This window comes from Opisthocomus hoazin, chromosome 3 (genome assembly GCF_030867145.1).
Source record: "Opisthocomus hoazin isolate bOpiHoa1 chromosome 3, bOpiHoa1.hap1, whole genome shotgun sequence".
NCBI classification, from domain to species: domain Eukaryota; kingdom Metazoa; phylum Chordata; class Aves; order Opisthocomiformes; family Opisthocomidae; genus Opisthocomus; species Opisthocomus hoazin.
The window spans coordinates 75425105-75449927 of record NC_134416.1 but is presented as its reverse complement, the minus strand read 5'-3'; the positions used below and the strand labels follow the sequence as shown (position 1 = coordinate 75449927).

General features: G+C 41.3%; 1 protein-coding gene across 3 annotated transcripts in view; it reads right to left on the bottom strand.

Annotated features, from left to right (window-relative positions):
• Window positions 1-24525, bottom strand: part of MOCOS (molybdenum cofactor sulfurase) — a 233202-nt gene extending 208677 nt beyond the window's left edge. For all 3 annotated transcript variants that reach the window (XM_075416697.1, XM_075416699.1, XM_075416700.1), the window contains exon 1: window positions 24298-24525. In XM_075416697.1, the coding sequence (XP_075272812.1) occupies window positions 24298-24418 (121 nt within the window). In that variant the 5' untranslated portion in view covers window positions 24419-24525. The remainder of the gene's footprint in view (window positions 1-24297) is intronic.
• Between the last annotated feature and the right edge of the window lie 298 nt (window positions 24526-24823).

Sequence of the window (24823 nt, the reverse complement as noted above, 5' to 3'; positions counted from 1 at the left end):
CACTCTGCTGCACTTAACAATCAATTCATTTTTAAAATCTCCTTTCATATTATTAAGCTATTGCAAAACTTTTAAATACAAGCTTATTGGAAATGAAGGCTTTTTCATGTTTGGCCATTTTAGATTTCTTAATCTTCAGCAATTATTATTCCATTTCTCTAGTGTGTTTCATGGCCTTTATTAGTTTTTTCATTTCACTTACCTCAAGTATTTCAACCTATTTCAAATTTTAATAATGATGAAAATAATTAAGATTAGAATTTATTAAGTATTTTAAAGGCCTTCCCTTTCCACAGGGATTTAAAACTGAGTTAAGCTTTAAACGAGGAGCCTTGACACTTGGAAATACACATAATTTTATCTTATGTTGCTGTAGCAGTGATTCAGTGGGTAAAGATGTGAGGCAGTGCTAATGATAAAAACAATCCGGACAGCCATTCCTTCTCTTATTTTCAAAAGAAACAAGGCCTCCCCTGCCTTAAGAATTCCCCACTTGCAGTGTCTAGCAAAAGCAGAATTTTTAATGATGGCTTGAAGTTCATCAAGTATTTTGAGGTGCTTTGAGGGGTGGGACGTGGGAAAAACCTGGATTTATTAGATGTACAGACTCTTCAGGTTTTTACTTTTTCGAAAAAAAATCCTAGAAAGTTTCTCCCAAGCAGTACGAAGTGGCATACACCAGCACATGGGGGTCAAAACACACACAGGGGCCCAGCCGGCCCAGCTTCTGACAGGAGAGGTTACAGCTGTGGAGGGGGACAGCCAGGGCCCTGGCATGGCCTCTGCCGGCGAGGGGACGGACAGTGGCAAGGGGACAGCGGCTTTCTCCCCAGGAGGCCACACGCTCGCCATGGCTGCCCTGAGACCAGGGCTTGCCATGCAGCCTGCAGCGCAGCACCACACGCCTCCGACCCGAGGTGGAGGTGAAGGGAGCTGTCGCCACGACCACCACTGGGGCCCAGCTAGATGGCAGCGGTCAGGGCTACGATCAGCCCACGGTCACTGGCTCCAGCTGGGGGAGCTGGCAAAGGCAGCCCTGGAGCTGAGAAAGGGAAGAGGCAGCCATGAGCCAGAAACAGGGGGGAAGGACTGTCGTCCTGGAGGCCCGCAGTGATGCCATTGGGCTCATTAGCTCTCACGGGCACCACCAAGCGCCGCTCCTCCAGCGTCCTGGGATCCTGCCAGCCCCAAGGATGCTGACAGCATTGAAGTGATAATGCAGCCGTACAGCACAAGCAAAAACCAGACGACCGGCTGAGGCCCCTCAAACACAGAACCTCCTCCCATGAGGTGACGGGCGCTTCCTGTCCTGACCGACGCTCCTGTCAGGCAACGTGGACAAAAAGATCACTCGGTAAAGGCCCCATAAGTGGTTTTTCAAATTTGATTCACTACGTAGCTCCTTAGGAAGGACAAACATTGCGGTTCTGTGAAATGGAGGTAAAAAACACACCTGGTCATTTTTTAAATTCCTCTTCTGGATATATTGCTTTAAAAATGCCAGAGGACATTTGGCTGAAGAAGGAAAAATTATTAATTCCTAAACTTTTATCTTTAATGCTGCTGTTTATTTGAAAACAGAGAACAGAATTTAACACTCTGTCTCCACTGACCCCCAAAAGAAATAAGCTTTCTCATCATTTGAGACTGCGCTGAAACAAATATCTATATTGCTATTGCACTTTCATGCTGTAGTTTTTTTCTTCCTCTCTTATTTCAATAAAACTATATTTTTGAAGGAAAGAAAAAAATGCAGCACACGCATAACAGGGCCAAAGAAAAGTACATTAATAACTTTCATTGTGCTTTTCCACTGGTTTAATAACATTTGCTACTTTAACTTTATTGAACGCACACTAACCAAAGAGATTTGTCAGTATGTACAGAATACTATAGTTCTCCCTGTTCCACTGCGGTATTTAGTATATAGGCTGTCAGCACTATGAAATTATACTGTTTATGGGAAGTAAGAGGAGAAAGAAAATATAATATGATCAACCAAAATAAAATTAAAATGCAATATCTATCAGGAGGTGGTTTCATTGCTCAGGGAAAATGTAAAATTACCTTTTAGTTTAATTTGCATACTATTATGTTTGGAATGTGTAACTGACTTCATTGATTTTATAATATACCAACTATTTCATAAAATCACATTTCAGAAGTAGGTTTTTTTTATAGGAGTATCGAAAACCATTCAATGTCTTGGCATTAGTTATGGAAAGTTATTCAGCAAAAGTATGAGTTCATCGGCTGTAACATTCATATGCTAATATTCTTCCAGATTAACTTTACATGGGGAACTCTTTGGGAACCAACGCGGGCCAGTCTGTCCTGCTGAAGAAAGCCCAGCCCAGCTCTCTGCACTCCTCCTGTGCTACAGTTCGCCTCTTAATAAAGCATCCACCATCTCCGCGTGCTTGCCTTGGCTTTTTATAAAATTTTGTGAGTACACATGCACATACAGCCTCAGAAGTGCCAGAGGACCATTCAGTTTAACTGAACGTTTCTACCTCTGAAATGAAAAGAGATCAAGATAATTTGATTTGGAACATTTTAAAATTAGAGTTTAAGACCAGGTGAGAACACCCAACTGTACATAGTCTGACCGCCTGCTAAACACACAAGGTGAAAAGAAACTACCTGGATTAAACTTCAGGAGCCAAAACACCTGCTTCTGACAAAAGCACACTTTCCCAAAAGGTGACTCCACCTGAGTTTGAAGAAATTTAAAGACAACACTTGATGAAGTGGGAGCAGAACAAGGCAGTTACATCTTTGTTAAATCTTTTAGTCATTATTAAGCTGTGTATATACCTACCACCTAGAGCATGGTCTAGAGGTGGAGGAGCACAGAGACCGTGGAGGCACTCCCTACAGTGCCCTGGTGGCACATGGAGAGTAAGCTCTCTTCTCCATCACACTCCACCCACAAACCCATGCCTGGTCATCCAGTGCTCCTATCTGACTAAATTATTACTACTTTACTACTATGTAATCTGCTCTTTTAACCCCTGAAATTGTTCTTGGTGCTATATATTTCTGAACTTTCACTGAATACCACTTCCAAAAAGAACCAATTTACCTGCATTCCATGTGGCTACTCCATGTCCACCTCCTTAACATTTTGCCATCCTGTGATGCTACCACAGTCCCCAAAACAAGCTGACCTGCCCTGTGGCTTCACAGATCATTTCTCACAGCCCTGGCACCTCAAAATTCCTGCACTTCAGCTGATTACAGGCTGCCAGTTACATTGCCACAAGTTTCGAAATGAAGAATGAAATGTGTAGTTACAAGGCAGCAACCGTACAGAGTTATGAATTTTGATTGGTGGGTACAACTGCAATTCAGTGGGATTATATACACAATACTCCTTGTAAAGTCCATATAGCCAATGCCCCGGGGAGACAGTATATATCTTAAGTACCGCATTATTAACAAAACCAGTAAGAAACAGATTATATGAAAACAAGCTGAAGGCAAAATAAAGCATTATCTGTCAAAAGATAAATGTGAGAGATTTTCATACACCAAAACAAAAGCAAGAGAAAACTGGAACAACCAAGTGACAAAATAGGGAGGAGAGGTTGTAGACAAGTGTGATATTATTTGGATGCAGCGAGGTTTTAACAGGTAGTATCACATCAAGTACCTCAGGTTATTTTAGTCACCTAAGTCAGATGCCCTTAAGAGGCAGCTCCCTCTTTCCACTGATTGCGTAAGAATTTAGCTGTAAATGACACGTCAAAAGTAGCTTCAACTATGTAACTATGTAATACACATAACTTTTACAAAAGTGCCTGATATCTTATGATGATACAGGGCACGATATGCCCACACACTGTATAGACAGATAAAGATCCTGGTTCCACAAAACCATTACTGAAGTACATTAAAAGCAAAAAAAAAAAGAAAAAAAAAAACCCACACAAAACCAACGTACTACTATGGCTTGAGATTTGCCTTTGCTGGATATCTTCTGGTTTAAATATTCAGTGAATATTATTATCTGCACCTTCAGTTCTTGTTTGGCATCAATTTAGACAAAAGCTATCAAAACCAGAGTATGTTTTCTCAATAACAACATGCCTCTCACCTACACATTTCTGCTCTGCTAGACAAGGCAATGTTTTGTTTCCCTTGCTCAGGGCCAGGGAGCTCTTCAAAAGACCACAACAGCATAGCGCTTGATGGGCAAGGCCACAAATGCCCAAAGCCTGAATAGTTACTGTGCAGTTAAAGAAGACACTGTTCCTCAGCATGATTTGACTTTATTGCTACAGGCCCGGTGAAGTAACGTGGCAGTCAGTGCGCAGCCATGGGGCACGTTCTGCTTCCCACTGCCAGACCACCGAGTTCATCAATTCCAGTAATCACAGCTCAACCTGACTGCCAAATGCTGAACCACAGTGGACTGCGGGCAACCTGGATAACGGTATCAATATTTTAAGGGCCACTAACAAGTTACTGAGTTCTACGGGAAACTGGTGTTTAATTAATGTATTTTAGTGTTTGACTTGACAGACTGATTACAAAAAGCAAAGCATGAAATGTGCAATTACATTTATTCGTAATAAGTTCCCATTATTTTTCTCCATGTGCTGTTGGCTTGTGTTATTTGCTCTCATTGCATTATTACCTACAGCAAAGCAGCCAGAACATTAAAACATTTTACAGTCAATACCATACACCCTCTTCGCTTGCTGTACTCCTCAGCAGGGGCCATACCGACTCCACAAAAGCTATTTAGGTGGCTAGGGTTATTCCAGTAAGCACTGGCACTATTCTATGTACATAAACCCCTACTTGCAGCTTATAGTTTACAGCTTGCTGGTATTGAGGTCTATGAGAACGTAAAAGAAAGTAAGGATTTCACATTTATTAAGAAGTCACATCCAACTCAATGAAACGTCTCTCTCACAGCTACAGAAAAAAAAAATTACATGCCATCAAATTTCATCACTTGCCAGCTCCTGTGCTAAATGAGACCGCAGTAATGGGATCAATCAGCACCCACCTTCGTCCATTTGGCCCACCTGTAAGACACAGCTTTATTCAGTGCTCACTTTTTGCTCACTAGGGTGTGATTGAGTATCGACAGCAGTCAGTGATGTTACTTCCACAGACACCTTTAATGGGTTGTGTTCCAGCCTGGCTGAAGCCTTACTTGTGGGCATGAATCAGACGTACCTCAGCTACACGCGAATAACGTACTGCACCCTACGATCCTGATGTCTTTCGTTGAAATATAAATCACAAGTGATTCATATTTATGCAAGTCTTCAAACAACTGTAGCTCACTCAAACTGAAACTAGCTTTCACACCTCCCTAGTGAAGATACTACCATCTTTCAGACTCTTTTTTTATTTTCTCTCTGATGCAATTGATCAAATGAAAGAAGAGTTGAAAGAGAACATATTCCCCATTCTCCTATTACTGGACAATGCTTTCGTTGATTTTGTGGAAATTTTCACAGAAACATTCACTTTTGTGTAGGAAAGAGGCATTCAGAATTTCCACTGGAGATGAAAACACAATGGTAAAAAGCAATGTTTAAGGAATCTTAATAACAATCATTTATAATAGCAGTCATTAGCTAAACATTCTAGTAGCATTCTCCTGGTCTACTTTTCTTTCCATTCTTCCCATAAAACAGCCACAGGCTTACAACAATGTGTCAAGATAATGTTTGAAATTGACTTTTCTAGTCAGTTTTATTTCTTGCTCTGTGACCTGAATGAATAGGTTTCATATAAAATCTAGGACAAATTAATGACTCTAAATATTCCCTGCAAAATATATCAAATGAAATGTGCAGTGACATATAGAAGGCCTTCTAAATTATTTTATGGGTTTCCAAAAACACTAGGAGAAGACAAACTAAATTCAAAATAACAGAGAAAAAAAAGTAACGTTTTTCTTCTCCCTTTTCCCTTCAAACTCATTTTTTTTTACCCAGAAATACTCAAATCACTATGAGCTTCTTCGAGCTCATGCCTTGGGTTGAACATGCAACCACAGCAATAATTGATCACCCACATGAGAACTGTTACATGCAACGCACAGTGAATGACAGACAGCAAAAATTGGTTATCACGACTGTTGAGGCCCTACAGAAGTGCTTCTCAGTCCGCATTTCTTCTTGTGTAATGCCTCGTTTGGCAAACGCAACGGTACCTCCCTCTGCTGGCTTTTTCTGGCAAAGAGGCAAGGCTGCTGCTGCAAACCAGCAGTGAAGTTTTTCTCCAGTGGAAGTTCTTCACACAAGGTTCCCCACAGACAGTTACAGCCCTTGATTTATTTATACTACCCAGCAAATGGTCCATTGCCAGGAACAGATAGTGAAGATCAGTTTCAGGCATGTAAGCATAAGAGACACGAAATTTCCTTTCAGCATAAATTTGGACTTTCGGAGACAAACACATAAAACCAAATAACCATGTCACCAAGAGGAACTGTACGTAAATTCAAAGGCTGTGAAATGAAGGGTGTGAGGACTGCTGGCCAGAACTCTGCTCGCATAAGACAAGAGATCTGAGAAGATTCTCCTGGCCCACAGTGAGCAGTCCTTTCCTACAACAGGTAACTACACTCATCAACCAAGCTACTTCCATGTGAAAAACAGGTAGGTTGTTAGTCTACCTTGCTCAAACCAGAATGGTGCTATAGAATTGCATCCTACTAGTATGGAACTACATCTTAACCACTAGACTACGTTTCTTCATGGTCAGTGTATTCTCGTATCTCCCATGCCTGCACCGTTTTGCTTTAACACCTATCTTCACCCTCTTGGCTTCAGGAGTTATTTCTCCTTTGACAAGCCAGTAGCACCTCTCCACCTGATGTGGCTAAAACTACCATCTTCTTTTAATGCATGACAAAACTGACAACCTATTTCAGTTCCAGTGGTACCTCTTCTAGCTGGAAGTCCTTTCTCTTTTTGAGGGACAGGGGGATGGAGAGCATGGGGTGGGGGCGCAGAAAACACATTCCAAAGAAGATAGCAGAATTTTGGAAAGCTAGAGTACTTTCTTCTAACTTCATTGGAAAAACACCTCCTCAAACCAACACATGCACACCGCTTACACTCCTAACTGTTACTCCTTATCTGGTTTACACTCCTAATTATTCTAGTAGTCAGAAAAAACAGCATTATTAAACCAGGGAGAGGTTTAACACTTGAAAAGTCTATGTATAATGCTTGACCAAGATCTCCTGTATCACCTTTTCACCAACTGAAACCACAAACAGGAGATAGCAACAATTTTTCAGTGTGCTTTCTATAGTGTGAAAAAATGTTAAGAGATTCAGTATCACTTCTGAGTAAGTACTTAAGATTTAACATAACTTATGGTGAGAAATTAATTTTAATAAGACACAGAAATACTGAGATTTTATTAGGGAGACAGGAAGTATTCATGAAAAACTATGTCTAAGCTTTTCCAGTGTGTATTTATTGGGTTAATCTAAACATTTTTCAATCATAAAATCTTTTGGCATGAATTCCCCACAAAGCAAGCCAGTTTTACTTTCTAGTAATTTGATCCAAGCTGCTACCTCAAGTGAAGCTTACTCAGCTATAAGCAGACCAATCTAAATGATAAGATTATACTCAATTGCTTTACATTTACTGAAGTTCACAGACAGCATCAGATATAGATATCAATAACACAACTCATTAAATAAATGCATTTCTTATTTTGACATTTTTTTTTCATTAGAATTATTTTGTAAAATTGTCCACAAACAAGCTTTAGTACAAAAAAGCATTACCTAATTGGAAAACAAGATTTTTCCCACTCAAAAAGTAAGTATCTAACTGACACAAACAGGTTTCTGCCAATAATTTCATGGGAATGTAATTACATTTTGACATAAAAGTTCTATTAATACCTTATTATATTTGGCCTAAATTAGTTTCTACAGCTTATTTTCCATTCACTAGGGGTCTTCCCAAGCATAGATTCAAAGTCTTCAACAACCACTTCCAGGAATATTCTAGGAATGAGAAAGTGCATCTATCAAAAATTAATGTTACAATAAACCACAGTTTTTAATTCTGAAACAGTGTGACAACTGCAGAGATTTGTTAACTAGTTGTGACAAAACTAACAAAATACCATCATCCTCATGACCAGGCCTGAACGCAGCAGAATGTGAGAGAAACCCTACCTAACACAGGCCTGCTTTTAACAGGAATAACAGCATGCAGTGTCCAGATTTTTTTTTTTTTTTTACTTCACTGACATCTGGCACATGACAGCTTACTAAAAGAAAACTAAAAATCACTTGAGCTGTTGACAGAAGCACATAGTTTGTGACGCTCTTTATAAGGGACTGTTACCATGTGGCACAGCTTTTGGAGGTTTGGTCATTACTTTGAATCTAACTTTGGGCAGCAAAAATCCACTGCTTGTTGCTGCCATACAGCTGTACAGAAGGAGGAGTTTGTGGCTCTTCCAGGGACATTCATTACCTTGCATTGGGTACAGACATTATCATTTCAGAGGTCAGGTTCTCTGACCTCTGAGGGGCTGCAATAGGACAAAAAAAGTCTTATCCAAAGTCCAGTGAGTAAAATGAAAACTAAGCAAAGTCGGTTTAAGTTTCCAGCTGTACTACAATGAACAACCAGAGCAGAACTTTGTCTTCAGGCCACAGAGACCTCACCTTTGCAGAAGAAAAGCAGGCTCCATTCAAACACACGAGCATGCATCAAGGTCTGATTCAGAGCCTTTGAAGTAATTATGAGGCTCTGCTGAACTCTGCATGAGTTAAACCATTAACAAATATGCTATAATCAGCACTTCCTAAACATATTGCACTGATTACCTTTTTGGTTCCAGGCCAAGTTAAAGAGCTGGGTTATCATCTGCACAGAAACTTAAACGACCTTTAAAACCAGTGAAATTTTCCTTGTTGAATAAGATATGCTGGGCTGCTCATATTGCTATCTTCTCACGTGGCATCTACAGGACGTCTTCAGTCTCTTTGGTATGCATGCACTCTCTGGAAGTTCAGGTATCAATTTAAAAAGTGAAACACTTTTAATAATCTAGTAACAAAAGGAGTAGGAGGGCTACAATACGAGAGGTGACAGCAACAGAATCTCAAAATGACATAAATCAGCTTACTAGTCAGTTACGTCAAATGAAGAACTACTCCAGAAGTGTATTCAAGACATCCAGGTGATAGTGTGTTTCCCCCAAGCATATATTATACACCTTTATTTACAAATACGCACAAATATGCCTGCGTATGCAGTACTGAGATGGGTATATGAATATACATACATAAGTATCCCCTTAAGAGGATAATTAGTGTTTTCATATTGCTTCTTGTAGCAGAACATAAGGAAAAGCAGATGTGAATTTGAAGACTCTCTTCCCTTACAGCTCTTTTCTACCCTCTCTTCTCTACTGCTTCTTTAACTGTACATTTTGATATTTATGGCAAAGAGATAACCTAGAAGTCATCACATCTGCTTTGTTTCATTTAATCAAAATTAACACCTATAGAACAGCATGAACACTCAACAAAAAAATACCAACTTTTGGTAACATACTAAAGTTGGGACTTTTTGTCAGGGCTTCTTTTGTTAAAGAAAGAAAAGACTCTTCACCTTAAGTACTGCCCCCCCCCCCCCCCCCCCCCCCCAAACAGGAGAGACCAAATTTATCTAAAATATACGTGTTGTTAACCACAGTCACTGCTGGATATCTCTGAAGAGAGTTAAGCACACTTGTAACTTTAGTAAATTTGCATTCACTAGAGAACTCCAGTATCAAGGACTAAGTTCTAATGCTGTTCAGCTCTGAAATCTATTCAGTGAACTACTCTTCTCCTTTGCAACTTTGCTTTGTTTATCAGGATGCTCTATGTTCAAACAAAAGTAGGATTTGGGGCACCTGTGAAGTTAATTCGATTTCATGTTTGCCAACAACCTTCCAGTGGATACTTTTGCCTACAAAAATGAGTTGCACATTTGCTCCTTTTTTTTTTTTTTAAACGGACCCAGCAATAAAGCAATTAGAACTTTATCCCAATTTTATGAGCATACACCTAAAGAATATTTTGCTGCGCTTCACTAGATCATGGTATAATTCCTCTCAATTAAAGAGTTTCTTTCAATACTAATGATATTAGAAATGAAAGAGAATTATAATTTCACCATAAATTATTCAAAGTACTAAATACAAATGGCCTCATTAACACTAGACTAGCTTTGAGAATGAATAAAAGATTATGCATGAGAAAACAAATATTGCAGTTTCCCTAATTTCTGAACTCTGAGCTTAATATGATGACTCTGCCACAACATCAGCTATTGCATTCTGCCTCAAGGCAGCTGAGAAAACATTATGTGCTTAAAAATCAAGATCTTCCCACACAAAATGTATAGTCTTGCCATATTTAAATAAATGACATGACCACACACAATACTGCTACAACATTTCTTACTCGGTTTATCACACAACATACTTGAAAATACTACCTAGATAAAAAACACACACAGCGTACTTTGCCTCCAGTACTGACAACAGGATGGGATCCTGAATATGAGTACCATTTTCATATCGGGAGTCTCCGTAACTATCAGAAACACACTGAAGGGCTGGAGTTGCTGGAGTTCCCTACCCATGCTAAAGCCTGGTCCTCCTTCATAGACCACTTCTACCGACGCTGTACAAAACATAAAGTGAGGATGGAGAGGAATTTTAAGTGAGGTGAACATTATTTATGACAATGAATGATCAAATTAATAACAAATGGTATTATCACAAATGGAAAAGTAATAGTAATTTGCTAATATTTCAGAGCTAATTTCTGTGCTGTTAATTTTGAAATACTTCCTCAGACTTGCCAGTCTAAAACTATAACTAGGAGTAACATGACAGAATTCTGTTGAGTTTCTGTAATTAGCTCTTATTATATCCTGAAAATTTCTACTTTGTTTTAAATTTCTGCTTGTGGGCATAATGTTAGCATATTCCTCCCAAGAAAATATGCTGAAGGCAACAATAGTGTGTTTGGTTCTTATCACTTTCATTTTAAAGCTACTTATTTGTCAGTAAGATTAAATTCATTTATAATTCCGGTTTTTAGCAAAGCTGCAAGAACATTTTTCACCAAAAAGATGATTCAGGGGATGTAAAAATGAAACACCTAAACATATCAAAGCCACTTTCTCAATTAATACGGGTTCCCAATGGAGCACAGAAAGGCTAAGATATGGGTCAGGGGTTTGGAAAATGTAAGGGAAAAGATGGTAACTCTCTAAGCAAAGGAAGCACAAAATCAAATGTTTAAATAAATACTTAAATTTTAAAATTAGTATGTTAGGGTGCCCTCATTTGTGTCTTTGGTTACAGTTACCTCAAGAAGGACCTGATTTTCAAAGAACTGTAAGATGTCATCCATTGTAAATCTGGTTCAGTCAGAAGTCTCAATCTGCCCCACAACCTTTCAAATTAGTGTCCAAAAATTCAAACAATTAAGGGGGAAAAAAACTTGGTCAAAATATTCTGACACAATCATATTCAAACAATGCATCTAACCCAGTATCTACAACAACTGTTTCTACATGTTCCATTCCAGATCTGTTTAGTTCTAAAAACTGCTCTCCAAGTTTGTGCCATAAATACCAGAATGGGAACGATCCCTATGATGACATGTAGTCACAATTAATGGCTCCTCAATAGTCAACCTAGAACAAACCCAGGCAATTAACTGGACAGAACATCATGCAGGTTTCACATGTGAGAACTGCTTTGATGAAGTTTGTTTCCAGACGGACAGCAAGCCTTCCTCAATGTTTTGCACAAATACCAAATATCTGGTACTTTATCTCCACAGAAAGTCAAGGATAAAGTGATAAAGTAAACCTCATGAGATCAGTTATTGCACAGTGTACACAGAATTTTTTTATTTTCTTTTTTCTACAGGAGCAAAATGTGGGCTTCCTTTCTCCAGCTCGTGCTGACAGAGGGCTACAAGAATGGCATGCCCACTCCATTCCGTTTTTTCCCCTTTCCCCCTCCCAACTTGAAACACATTTCTTTCTGCTAAGGGAGATGACTGTTGGCCACTTAGTGTTCTCACCACAGTGAGACTAAAATTCCTGGATTTATACATACACATCCATTTATGTATATTTATTTATGTTTATATTTTTACATATATCCATTGTAACGACTGTTCAGAGGAGTGACGATAAGAAACAATCAGTTTTGATAGGAAGATGTTCTTGCTTATCTGACTTTTTCTCCAGTGTTTCTTTTTTCTCATATCATATTCCTGTCTGCAAGCTGGGAACCTCAACCAAGCTATATCCAGCTATATCTAGAGGACTACAATACACTAGACTGCTGTTTTCTCCTGTGTCATTTCACAAGGAATATATAGTGCAGAGAAGTAAATTCAATGCACACAACATTGTCTGTATCTCATTCACATTAAGAGCCTAAATAGTAAGGTTTCTCCTCTGGGTTCAGCTGTTTCTGTTCTCGAAATACAGGGAAATTTAATCTATAGCCCCCAAAACTGGAGATGTAGAGCGACTAGAAAGACCACAATCCAGGTAGATACATTATTTAATAAAAAGTATAAAAATGAATCTGTTGCCCTAATGGAAAAAAACAAGAGAGCTTCCTTCCACCCCCCCACCCCCCCTGACCATGTCCAGAAGTTCTTTATGTTATATACACATGAATTTTACTCACTGAAAAATTCTTATGCTTTTTCAGTACAATCCATGTAAGAACTTCATTTTTAAAGCCACGGTAAGTTCTATAAACATGTAACTTAGGAGGAACATGAAGAGGTGAGAACTAGCCAAAGGCAGGTTTTCCCCCTAACTTCCTAACAGCCACTTATTATAAACAATTTTACATGTAGCATTGAAATGCAAAACCTGAAGGAGATCATTGTAAATTAATGGCTATTTGATCAGTTCAGTGCATAATCACATTTCTACTACAAGCACAAAAGGAAGGAGAAGCAGAAGTGACTGATATTAGATGTTGGATGTACCCACAAGGTTCATATTTGAAGATTTGATCAGGCACTTCTGGAAACATGACAGCTGTCACGAGATTATTTGGTACTGTTTCCCCTACTTCAGTGGCACTGAAGTTTATCCAGGGACCGTTGCAGTGTAATCCTCATGACACTTTAAAAGTACACCTACCCTTCTCCGTACTTGCAGAAATGGAAGAAAAACTGATTAAAGTTCTGATGGTAACAGCTATTTAATCTCTCAGGAGCTGTCACGCTCAGTGATGCAAAGCTCAGAGAATCGACCGAGTGCCTCCAAACAAGCATTACACACTGTGAACTCTGCAACAGTCCACACATTTAAAGGAATAGAGGGTTTCATTATTTTTTTTTCAATGGGTAGCTTCAGCTCACGTGGCTTTGCCTTTCATTAGAGCTAATAAGAATATAAATATTCTAATGAAAGCATGTGTTTTTAAATTTGACATCTGGGGGGTAGGGAGGGGAAGATTTCTCCCAACCCTTAAAAAACACCAGATGGAAAGGAAACTCAGAAAACAAATTTCAGTGTAACTCACTAGGATTTATAGTTTTTCATCGTACTCAACCTCATAGTATCACAGGTTTCTAAGGATAACCAAGAGGGCGAGTTATAAAAGTGAGAGATAGATGGCTTCGTCCCTCAGAGAACGTTTCACCAGACTAGATCCACCCTTTGGACAAGTTGATATTGAAAAACCACCGGTGGAGGGAGAGTTTCTTTTTACACAGCCTACATCCCAAGGAGTGTTCCCACAGCGCCACAGGAAGGCCTTGTCTGCTGTCCCCAGATCTCTCTTGGTGGGTCGGATGAGGCTGGGGCCGCAGCGGTGCACAGTAGAAGACAGCCCTGGTTCCACAGCCCCGCGGTGCAGTGACGCCTTCTGTGCTCGGCAGCTGAGCTTCACTGAGCCTGAACATAAGGCAGCTCCTAACAAAAATCATCATTACTTCCTTCCTCACTCCCAAAAGTCTGGTTTCTATCCAAGCAGTAGTTTATCACCCAAAGATCATTTTAAATTCTCTCTTCCAAACAAAAACCCCTCTGCCTCTAAAGAAACAGAAGACAAAAAGTTTAAAACTCAACTTGACAATGAGCTATGAAAGCTACTATTGAAATGGTTTTCTGTGGTACGAAAAGGAAGATTAAAGAAGCTTACTTTTTCTCCCCGGACATCTGCCTCCTCTCCCCCTTATCCACCCTCTTCCTTCATCTCAGTGTTTTACAGACACGGGAGAGGCTTTAAAGAATGCAACTGAAGTAGGAATTACCACTCATGATCAATCCTTCTCAAGGGAAATATTTCACAGTATCAAATCCTAAATTGTTGTTATGAACAAAAAAAAATGGGTGCTTCCCAAGGAATGTATTTCCTTTATGTTAGAGTTACAATTGCTGTGTTTTGTCGATAGGAGAACCACTTTAAAGCATAGTAATCTGATCAACACTCCAGAGCCATTAGATAGGTGCAAGTACATCAATAGCTGCTATTCTATTTAATGAAAAGCTTAATTTCAACTTAATTCCAAAATCAGAGGCTTTATTCTGGGCTTACTCTGTAGAAGAAAAACAAATTAATAATTTTCTGATAGTCAGAAAAATCATTCTGTTACTCTGGAACTGACCCTGAAGGACAATGACCAAAGACAACTGCTAGTGCTACGACTTTTAAGTCAAATTCCACTTCAGAGAGTTTCACCTGAGCACGTATTTGGAATAGTTTCACTGGAATCCACAACTCATTTCCCCAACAAATGACAAACCTATAGCTGTGGTTTCAACAAGACCTACATGAAAGAGAACTTCCATGAAAAAAGGGAAGGAAGGAGGGAAGGAGGGAAGGACTCTCACAAAGACTCCAGCTTTGCAAAGGAAGATAGCTTTTAGGGACATGTAATATACACAGCAAGTGATTTTCCCATTGCAATTGCCACAGGTTTTCTCCCTTCCTTCTGTATTTCTGCTCTTGGTGAGTGTGGCGAAATACTAAGACAGTTCATTGATCGAACATTAACTAGACAGTTAACAATTCTTAAAACAGAGGGCTTAATTTCATTCCCAGAAAAAAACCTGGCAGGGACATGCACCTCAGTCAAATAAGAAATAGTTGTAAACAACAGAACGGAAAGGAGTTTGAGAGTCCCACTCACAGGGGCTGCTCTGTCCCAGGAAACAAGGAGTCAGCTGCGTTGCAGTTCAGATGTGTCGCTCTCTTTATTTCCTTATTCTGTCTTTAAAATACAACTTTGCAGCCACCCCTTAGAGGTTATTTTTGCATTTTCATGTCTCTTGCATGCAATTTCATGTTACCCAAAACATCTCTCTCATGGTTTTTAGTTTATTTCTTAACGTACTGCATGTCTTCCAATTCGCTCCTAATAAATTTAAATGGCATATGCTTTTATTCACTTACACTAGCATTAAATTATTTCCTTTTTAGAAGGGCAACCGGTCATCCTGCATTTGTATTACTAAGCTGTCTCTGCAGCATTGTATGTATCGCTAAACATCTATGCTAAAGTGGTAAGAAAAAGATTATTACCATGTTGCTACACTTCATGACCACCTTCCACAATATACTACTTCGCAAACATTCGCATTCTTAAGGGAATGCGTTTACAAGCTGTTATTCATTAATCAAACGTTTCATCTCTTTGTGAAGACAAGCTCTACGACCAAGTAAGAAAGGAGTGTAATAACCTACTTACAGTTTTGTCTGAACATCACTCAGTCAGCTTCCCAGCTACACAACACTAGCGAGTTTACGTGCAGGGTGGGGGAGAAAGTATCATGTCTACATCTGCAAAGGCTCCTTTTTCATGCAGTCCTTACTTTTACTCCATTCAGTCCATCAGGTGGGGAGCTCTTGCTAGTCAACTGCTTTTCTGTATCCAGTCTCATGAGCAGGCAACATGCACCATCAAAGCAAACAGTCCATCACAACTGAGATCAGACAGGGCATTAAGAAGAGTCTCCCATTCTGTTCACTGGGCTTACGCACTCCTAAATTGATTAAATCTGTAATGAATATTTCCCTAGCACGGGACAAATCAAAGATGATGGCAGTTGCATACTGCTAGAGCAGCTGAGTAACATTTTGTTTTGTGACAATTCTGATTGTTTACATTGAAATAAATTATAAGCAGATATACAAATAATAAAAATGTGACTCCTATTTGCATGTTTCATAAGTTACATAAGAAGTTATACTCCGTAATGAATTACTTGGGAAATGAATGGTGCAGCAGATGCACAGTGTATTTTACTCAACAGCAATATAAAGTCCATTTTTTTAAAGAAAGGCAACATACGTCTGTACCCATTACTGATACCATCAGCTCCAAATTACCGCATTATGACAACTTTAATGCACTGTGTGGCACGAACATAAAACTGTGGAAAATCCTGGGCTTCAATTTCTTCCTCAGGAAGAAATTACAGGACAAACTTTCCAATGACTGTGTAACTTTACCTGGCCTGTTCAAAACTTTGCAAAGGGGTACAAATAGCAATATTTGGTGTTTAATTGTGCATTAATGAAACTAATTCACACATTAATTAATGAATATTTGTTCACATGAGCTCACTGTCATCTTTCCAAATTTTAATTTAGGATGTTATTCTGCATATTGTCAGAAGAATTAAGCTTAGTGGTGTAATCGTCCTGCCCCAGCTAACCATGTCACCAAAAGCTCACATCCTTGGATATCTCTCTAAGAATACCATAAGTGACAAAAATCCTGTCCAGTCATGTTCTTAGCTTTCTTTTAAAAGCATTTCAGATCTTGTTGCTCCAGGGACTAATCGGAATGAACACAGAAACCACATCTTTTTTACTTCTCTTGCAAAAGCCCTATTGCCCTGGCTGCTCCAAGAAAGGAGTGAGTCCGTATAATCCTGAAAGCGAGAAGGGGGAAATAAAATAGTGGGGAGGGAAAGACTTCACTCCTAAGGACCTGCCTTCCAATATTGTATGCATATTTCACATACCAGAAACAAAAAGTGCAACTTAACACTTGCCTGGAATGACAGTCTCACAACAGCTGCCTGCCTAGGGTCGCAGCCCCATCGCAGGGCAAAGAGCACGGCTGCACGGGATCGCTATGAGCTGCCAAGAGTACTGCCCGGAGCATAACGACTTGCCTCATTAGCAATGAAACTAATGAAGTCTGACTTTTTACTGCTTTGTGGCCTGTCTTCATGCCTCCCTACCCTACTATATCCCTATTTCTCCATAACTGACATTTCCCACGTCTTCATTTTTTGACATCAGCTTTTCCGTATCACCTCCAGAAACCACACCTCTGTCTCCTAACAAATGTGGCAGGAACCAGTCTGTGATCCAAATTGTTTGTGTGCAGATCAGTATGCAGACATGGTAAATGCTATTAGCATTATTAACTTAGGAAGACAGAAAAAAAATAAATTATACCAACTCCAAATTGACATATTCATGAGAAGAGTTATTTTTTGTTCTAAGTTCCTGAGTTCAGTATGGCATAAAAATAAAAAACTCCACAACCTTCAAGTATTTTAGTGTCACATAAACATCTGCATTGAATATTCCTGTGGCTTGGGCCAAGACAACGTATTATAAACAGCCTGAGACATTTGAGAGCTCAGCATCCTACTTTCTAAATATCATCTCCAAGTTAAGCATCCCGCTGGCCTCCTGCTCCACAAATATATTGCGCTGTCTACCCATTTATCAACATCTCGTATCAGTGCTTTTTACTATGCAGCACTCTGCAGTACAGCCTTCCTGAATTCAATGACAGTCTTTTCACACCCAAGCACTGTCTCCGCAGCATCTCTCTGATACCAAGTCTGCAATGAATCAAGTGGATCAACAAAAACTGACCTCTCACCTCTCTGCTTGTCTTTTTGTCCTTAGACTGGGAGTACCCTTGAATTCTGGTGAGAAGCTCAAATATGGGAATTGCAACCGTAACACATAATGGAAATTTCAAGAGCTTCACCTACCAGGTTCTGATTTTGCAAAGGAAATTCCCATGTAAGTGCAGGGACACCAGAAGCAGACCACATCTGTCTGAAAACGTATATACACTCTTTAATTAATAATCTTACATTTCATATTTAAAAAAAACAAAGTCACGCATACATTGTACAGAAATAGACAGAAAATGCTGGGAATAAATCAATACACAACTCATATACGGCAACTTCATAACAACAGAGGAGGACAAACAGGAGAGTCTAAGAGGAAGCAAAGGCAATGGAAGGAAGGATGCAACACTGATGTGGGATTCTGTAGGAACAAGATTTTTGGTGCGTTTCCAACTTTTGCGTGAGAGATAGGAAAGCATCTTGTGCTTCTCTAAATAAAACATCTGCCTGTTTTAATACTTTCACATTTTAACATACCTCTTGTACGGACATTAATTTTAGAGATAACGTATCTCTTAATTAAAAGTACAATTCTTTTTTAAATGGGTGGCTGATACTCTGCAGCATCTACGGAGTTCCATAAAGTATCTTTCCAAATCTAATCTTATTTTTATCTGTATATGTTGATTTAAAAAAATCAATATATGATTATTTCCTGTTGAAGAGACTCTACTCCAAACTGATTGACTACTTGTTTCGAAAACATGCCTGAAAATTCTGAGTTCATGTCAACTGCACCAGGTTTATACGGTTTGGTACTTTGCTTTTTTGCTCAACATTTCTGTATTTCAGACAGTTTTAAATGTCTTGTACTATGTGGCACAGGCAATTACGGAGCCAGTGTAACGGAGCCAGTGAACAACTTTATATGGGTACATATACATACACCAAATCTGAAGTTAAAACTGAATTATACATATTACTCTGAGTAATACAATTCAAGAAAGAGAAGACATTATCTTTATGTTCCAGGGGAATTTTTTTCCTCTAACCAAACTTTAAAGTAACTAAAACTTTATACAATGCTTTAATATTACAATGACAATATCATTGACCACTCTTCACTAAGAGCTAGCTCCATCACAAAGAGCAAAAGATCACCCAGCTCTGGATGATCAACTGAAAGATCAGTCCTGCACAAAGCAGACCACCAATAGCCTTCTGAATGCTGAAATACAAGGTAAGAACTTCCTTAACAGTACCTGTTACTTCTGTGTAGCCAGAGGAAAGCATCTGAAACTAACAGTTGCTGTTATTGCATTTGGTACTAAATTCAGTTTATGTCCCACACACGCATTCTCTTTGACATGAATTCTTTAGATAATAGCTTATTTAGATAACTACTGCTAACTTGAAACTGACAGGAATCATTACGGCTTTGCATGAGCATATATATTGGTTTTTACAGAACAATTGTCACGTAGTTGTGCAGTTACACTTCCCATACCACAGCTTCTTTTTACAGTATCTTCTCCACCCACTAAATGCATCTTCCCAGATGCTTTCCAGTGTTTCAAACTGTCCACCAGCAGTTTCCTTCAATAAATGTAATTTATTTTGCTTTCTTTTCCCCCCAAGTAAAAAAAGTATTTCACAAAATCAAATCACATTGTGACAGAGGGGCTACAGAGGACAGGAGCAGCTTACCAGCCAGATATCTCAGAGCAACTGAGGACAGAGCAAACAAGCCTTGCACAGTGGTAGGAAGATGAGCTCTCAGTTTTAGACACTAAAATGAGAGGTTTAGAAGACTTATTCTCAGTTCAAGATGAGCTAGAGATGAGGCAACTCAGTGAGACTTGCTCTCCAGCACAATTAGCAGCTCTTCTAGCTACCCAGAATCTCCCAATGAGACAACAAAAGCAGCCTTATCCTTCCCCTACACATTGCTCTTGCTGCCTTTGGGCAGGAGAGGTAAGCACTGGGTTAACATATGCCAACCTCAGCACGTGGGTGAAATCATTTTCTTTCTAGGAAATACTGTCTCTCCCAGGACTGAAGCTGCCTAGCTTAATTCATAGAATCGCAGAATCATGCAATAGTTTGGGTTGGAAAGCACCTTTAAAGGCCATATAGTCCAAACCCCCTGCAGCGAGCAGGGACATCTACCACTAGATGTCTACTAAAATGTTTGCCCCATTTTTCTTTTAAGCACCCTTCACGTACTGGAAGGCTGCAATAAGGTCTCCCTGGAGCCTTCTCTTCTCCAGGCTGAACAGCCCCAACCCTCCCAGCTTTTCCTCACAGGAGAGGTGTTCCAGCCCTCTAATAATTTTTGTCGCCCTCCTCTGGACCCACTCCAACAGCTCCATGTCTTTCCTGTGCTGAGGGCTCCAGAGCTGGACACAGGACTCCAGGTGGGGTCTCACCAGAGCGGAGTAGAAGGGCAGAGTCACCTCCCTCGATGTGCTGGCCACACTTGATGCAACCCAGGATACAGTTGGCCTTCTGGGCTGTGAGCGCACACTGGTGGCTCATGTCCAGCTTTTCATCCACCAGTACCCGTGAGTCCTTCTCGGCAGGGCTGCTTTCAATCCCTTCATCCCCCAGCCTGTGTTGATACCAGGGCTTACCCTGACCCAGGTGCAGGACCCTGCACTTGGCCTTGTTGAACCTCATGAGGTTCACACAGGCCCACTTCTTGAGCTTGTCCAGGTCCCTCTGGATGGCATCCCGTCTTTCAGGTGTGTCGACCACACCACTCAGCTTGGTGTCGTCTTCAAACTTGCTGAGGGTGCACGCGATCTCGCTGTCTAGGTCATTGATGAAGAAATCTGGCCAACAATGGGTGGGTCGACTTCAGGGAACTCACAATTAAGTATTGCATCTGACCATAAACTGGCACATACCTTGCTTCTGGTTCAGAACAGACCTTAGAAAACAATGAATCAAAATAAACTTATCCCTCATTATCAAACTGTTTTTTAAATGAATCAAAATAAACTTATCCCTCATTATCAAACTGGTTTTTAAATGGCACAATGAGACTCACACATTGCTAACTAGCTCAAAGAACAATATTGCTCATTGAAGCTAATTATAAAAGATTTTGCTGAACACACACAGTCACTTAGTCTTCACCAATAAAATGAAAAAAGAGATTAAAAAGAACAGATCCATCCACAGGTAAAAATTATTAATAACTAGGAAATCAGCAGAAATTAATATAAACAGAAATAGAAGACAAACAGAATGGTCTCAAAAAAAAAAAGGCAAAACAAAACAAAAAACCTCTTCAGATATATACAAAAAAAATTAGGACACAAAAATTATTCCAAATAATTATATATTAAAAAAAAAGAGAAGAAAAGGGGAAAAAAAAGCCTCAGACACAAGGCTGGCAGAATTTCTGGTTTGACAAGGCAAGCAAATTGCACAGCAGCAGAGAAACTGAGGTCACGCCTACATTTCCAACCAAGAGGTGAGCACAACTCTTCAAGCTCACAGTACACTCATCTTCACAAGTTTCATAAAATGTGAGCATCAGCTACCTATCAACAAAATTAGTCCGAGCTGACACACCAGAATGCATTTCCAACTTCTGAAATTCAGCCAAAACACGAGATTACCCCAAAGGTGACAAAACAGAATAGGCTTTTCAGTTCTCAGAGGACAGAGCTGACTTTTGCTAACCGAGCCACTGAGGACGAACTGAGGTGCACGGAGAAGACCTGCTTTTCCTGTTCTCCTACTTAAAGGAAAAGTCTCAGTGCAAATAATTATCAGCAATATGATTAAAAAGTCTCATTTCTGCATAAGGTCAGATCCAGCACCCATCTATTCCTTAACTGAACAACAGAATAAGCTTTCATACAGGCGATCAGTTCATGGGATATTATTTGAGTTTCAAAAAAACAAAGGCCAGTTCTGTTACTCAAAGCTTAGTTTGCCTTTCTTTTTTGTTTAACAAGCAAGTTATATTATTATTGCTAGTTGTGTGTAATCACACACATCACAAATGTTCATACTACTGAAGTAACACATGATTTGTCACATGACTATTGAAGTACAGGACAGTGACCAATTTGACATCAAATGTAAAAGCACATCTTACCTCAGCTAAAGGCCATCTTCAAATAGCCAGCAGCACTTAAAGAATATGTGATTGCTAATACGCACTGGTTTTCATTTGGGGGATGGGTATCCACTGCTTATCACTCTTGGAAAGTTCCCACTGAAACGGACACAGCTATCTTAGAGGAGAATACTAGCACACAACTGAAACTAGAAAGGTATCTCGGGATTAAATGCTGCATCGCAAATCACGTCAGCTTTTCCTTTTTTAAAACCATGATCCAAACTGAAGCTGATATTTTGCTATGATAAACATCACAGAAGCATATTCATCCCCATTACTTAACAACAGAACCTATAAAATCCTGCTGGTTTTTTTATCCATTTCTAAAGCGTAATTTACAATCCTACACTGCAGATAAGAGTATGCTGCTCACAAGATTAAAGTCAAGGTCACATATTGCACATACACTGCTGCCTGCGAAGCAGGGATCCATTTCACAGACTCCACATATATTTTTAGAAGGGGCTGCTCCAGCCATCAGCTAACAGCCCTTGCATTACAAAAGTGAAGATAAACCTCGGCTTAAAAGGTAAAATTTAAAGCTTCTATGCCAAAACAGACAGATCCCTGCTGATTCAAGGAAGTAAAGCAGTTCCTTTTATCCCTTCACAAAACCTGAATGGGAAATCCACAACACGCTCAGTATGAGCCTAACTTTCCTTCAGGTGGAGCCAAGAGCGAAACTCCCACAGATATTGATAGGACCACAGGTAGACCACCTTTGCAAAATCCTGGTTTTGTAGCATTTCGGGTAGCTGGTGTTCCCTGCACACATCTGTTGTACCTTCTTCTCAACAGGGACTTGTGCAACTGCGCATACTAGAGCTGCAACAGAAGCACTAGCACCATGCAAGCAAATGTTTGTAACACAGAAGAGGTTTCTGCCTTCCCCAGTGCATGCTTTGGCAAGTCACTGAAAATGCTTAAGTAGCTAAATGCGTGACAGCCCCACTCATTTCTTGCACGTCACTTGGAGCAGGCCCATTTAGTTACAAGGGTAGAAGGAATTTACAGCCTAGGTCACCTTACCAGAGGCTACTATGTGACGTCAATTAACTAATATCATGCCAGCTGCTATTCTATACTCTGTATTTGGTTTTGTTCATCTTTTTCTGGAAATATTTTAAATTATCTACCACCCACATCTTCTTTCACTAGGCTGCATGAATGAAGTGTAATTCACTAGCCTACATTAGCCAAAACACCTTCAAATGGAGGTAAACTTCTAATGCTCTGCCTTTGCAGTGATCTCCATTTGGCAACCCAGGCTGATTCACCAGCCATCATTCATCAGCAGGTACACTTTATTTCAAAACTGTGGAGTCCCATAAGAAACCAGCCTGATTCTCAGGAGTTCTGAAAAGCCATCTGCTTAGAACTTTAAACAATGTCTCAGTTGCAAAACACCCAACTTTTCAGAATCTTTGCCTGAGTTTAGGACAAGCAGTTTGTTGTTATCAAACTTCCACTGACGCAAACCATATGACTAACACCAGACTGTGAAATTAACTTACTGAATCTTAGTTAAAGCTCCTCAAACTGCTGCTTGAAACTAAATTTTCTCCCCACCCCATTAGAGGCAAAGCGTAAGTCCGTTCCTTACTACCAACACCACCCACGTGTGAGAAAGCCCGCTCCTGCACTCGATCACCAAAATTCAGAGTAATGACAAAACGGAGCAGTAATGCAAAACTCGTAACGGAAAGAGGTGCCTAAATAACGGGCTCAGGACTGCCAAACTGATGTTATTGACATAACATTTTGAAGGGCTTCTATCACAGGCATCAATACCTCTTTAAGTAAAACCAATCACTTTAGTACAACTATTACGATTCAAGTAAACATGTGCAAGCAACGTCTAACGCTGGCCGGAAGGGGGAATCTATGCAACCTGCAAAAGCAGCGCACCAAGACCTGTTTAGCCAGAAACCTTTACCGGACAAGGGCTTGTTCACCACTTTCATTCGCCTCCCCCCCCAGCACCTCGCCGCTGTTCCCCGCGGCCGCCCCCCCCGGGGCACCTGGGCCGGAGCGGAGGGCGAGGGGCGGCCTCCAGGCCCCCGCCGCGCCGCCCGGGCGGCTGCGGCGAGACGAGGCCGGTGGCGTCTGCCAGGGGCCCCCGCTCCCCGCGCCGCTCCTTCGCACCTGGAGCCTCCCGCCTAGGGCCGAGGCGGGCCGGCCCCGGCCCGGGCCTCCCCCGCCCCCGGCCCGCCCCCCGCGGCCCTGCCCGCCCCGCACCCGCCCCCCGGGGCCGCGCCTGGCCCGCGGTACCTCGGAGCCGGGGGAACTCGCGCTCCCGGAGGCAGCGCAGGCCGCCGCCGCCGTACCCGTAGCGGTACCCGGCGGGGCAGGCGGCCTGGAAGGCGCGGAAGGAGAGCAGCTCCCCGGCCATGCCGCAGGCCGCGGGCGGGACGGGGGCAGAGAAAGCCTGACAGAAACACCGGCGCGACTCTCCCCGGGCAGCGCAGCCTCCCCGCCAGCAGCGCTGCGGCACCCACAGCGCTGCCACCGCACTGCCCTCGGCCCGGCCCGGCCCCGCCGCGCCTCGCTCCTCCCGCCGCCCGCCCCCGGCGGTGCCCGCGCCCCGCCCGCCCGCTGGCAGGAGCCCCCGGGCCGGGCCGTCAGGGGTGCGCGGCTCCGCCGCCGGGTCGCCTGACGGGGGCCGTGCGCGCTCCCGCGGCCCGCCCTGCGGCCTGGGCACTGGCGCGGGCGCGTCCCCGGCGGAGCCCGGCCCGAGGGAAGGCTTCCCGCGGCGCCAGGGCGTCGGGCCCGGGATGGCGGCGGCGAGCGCGGCTCT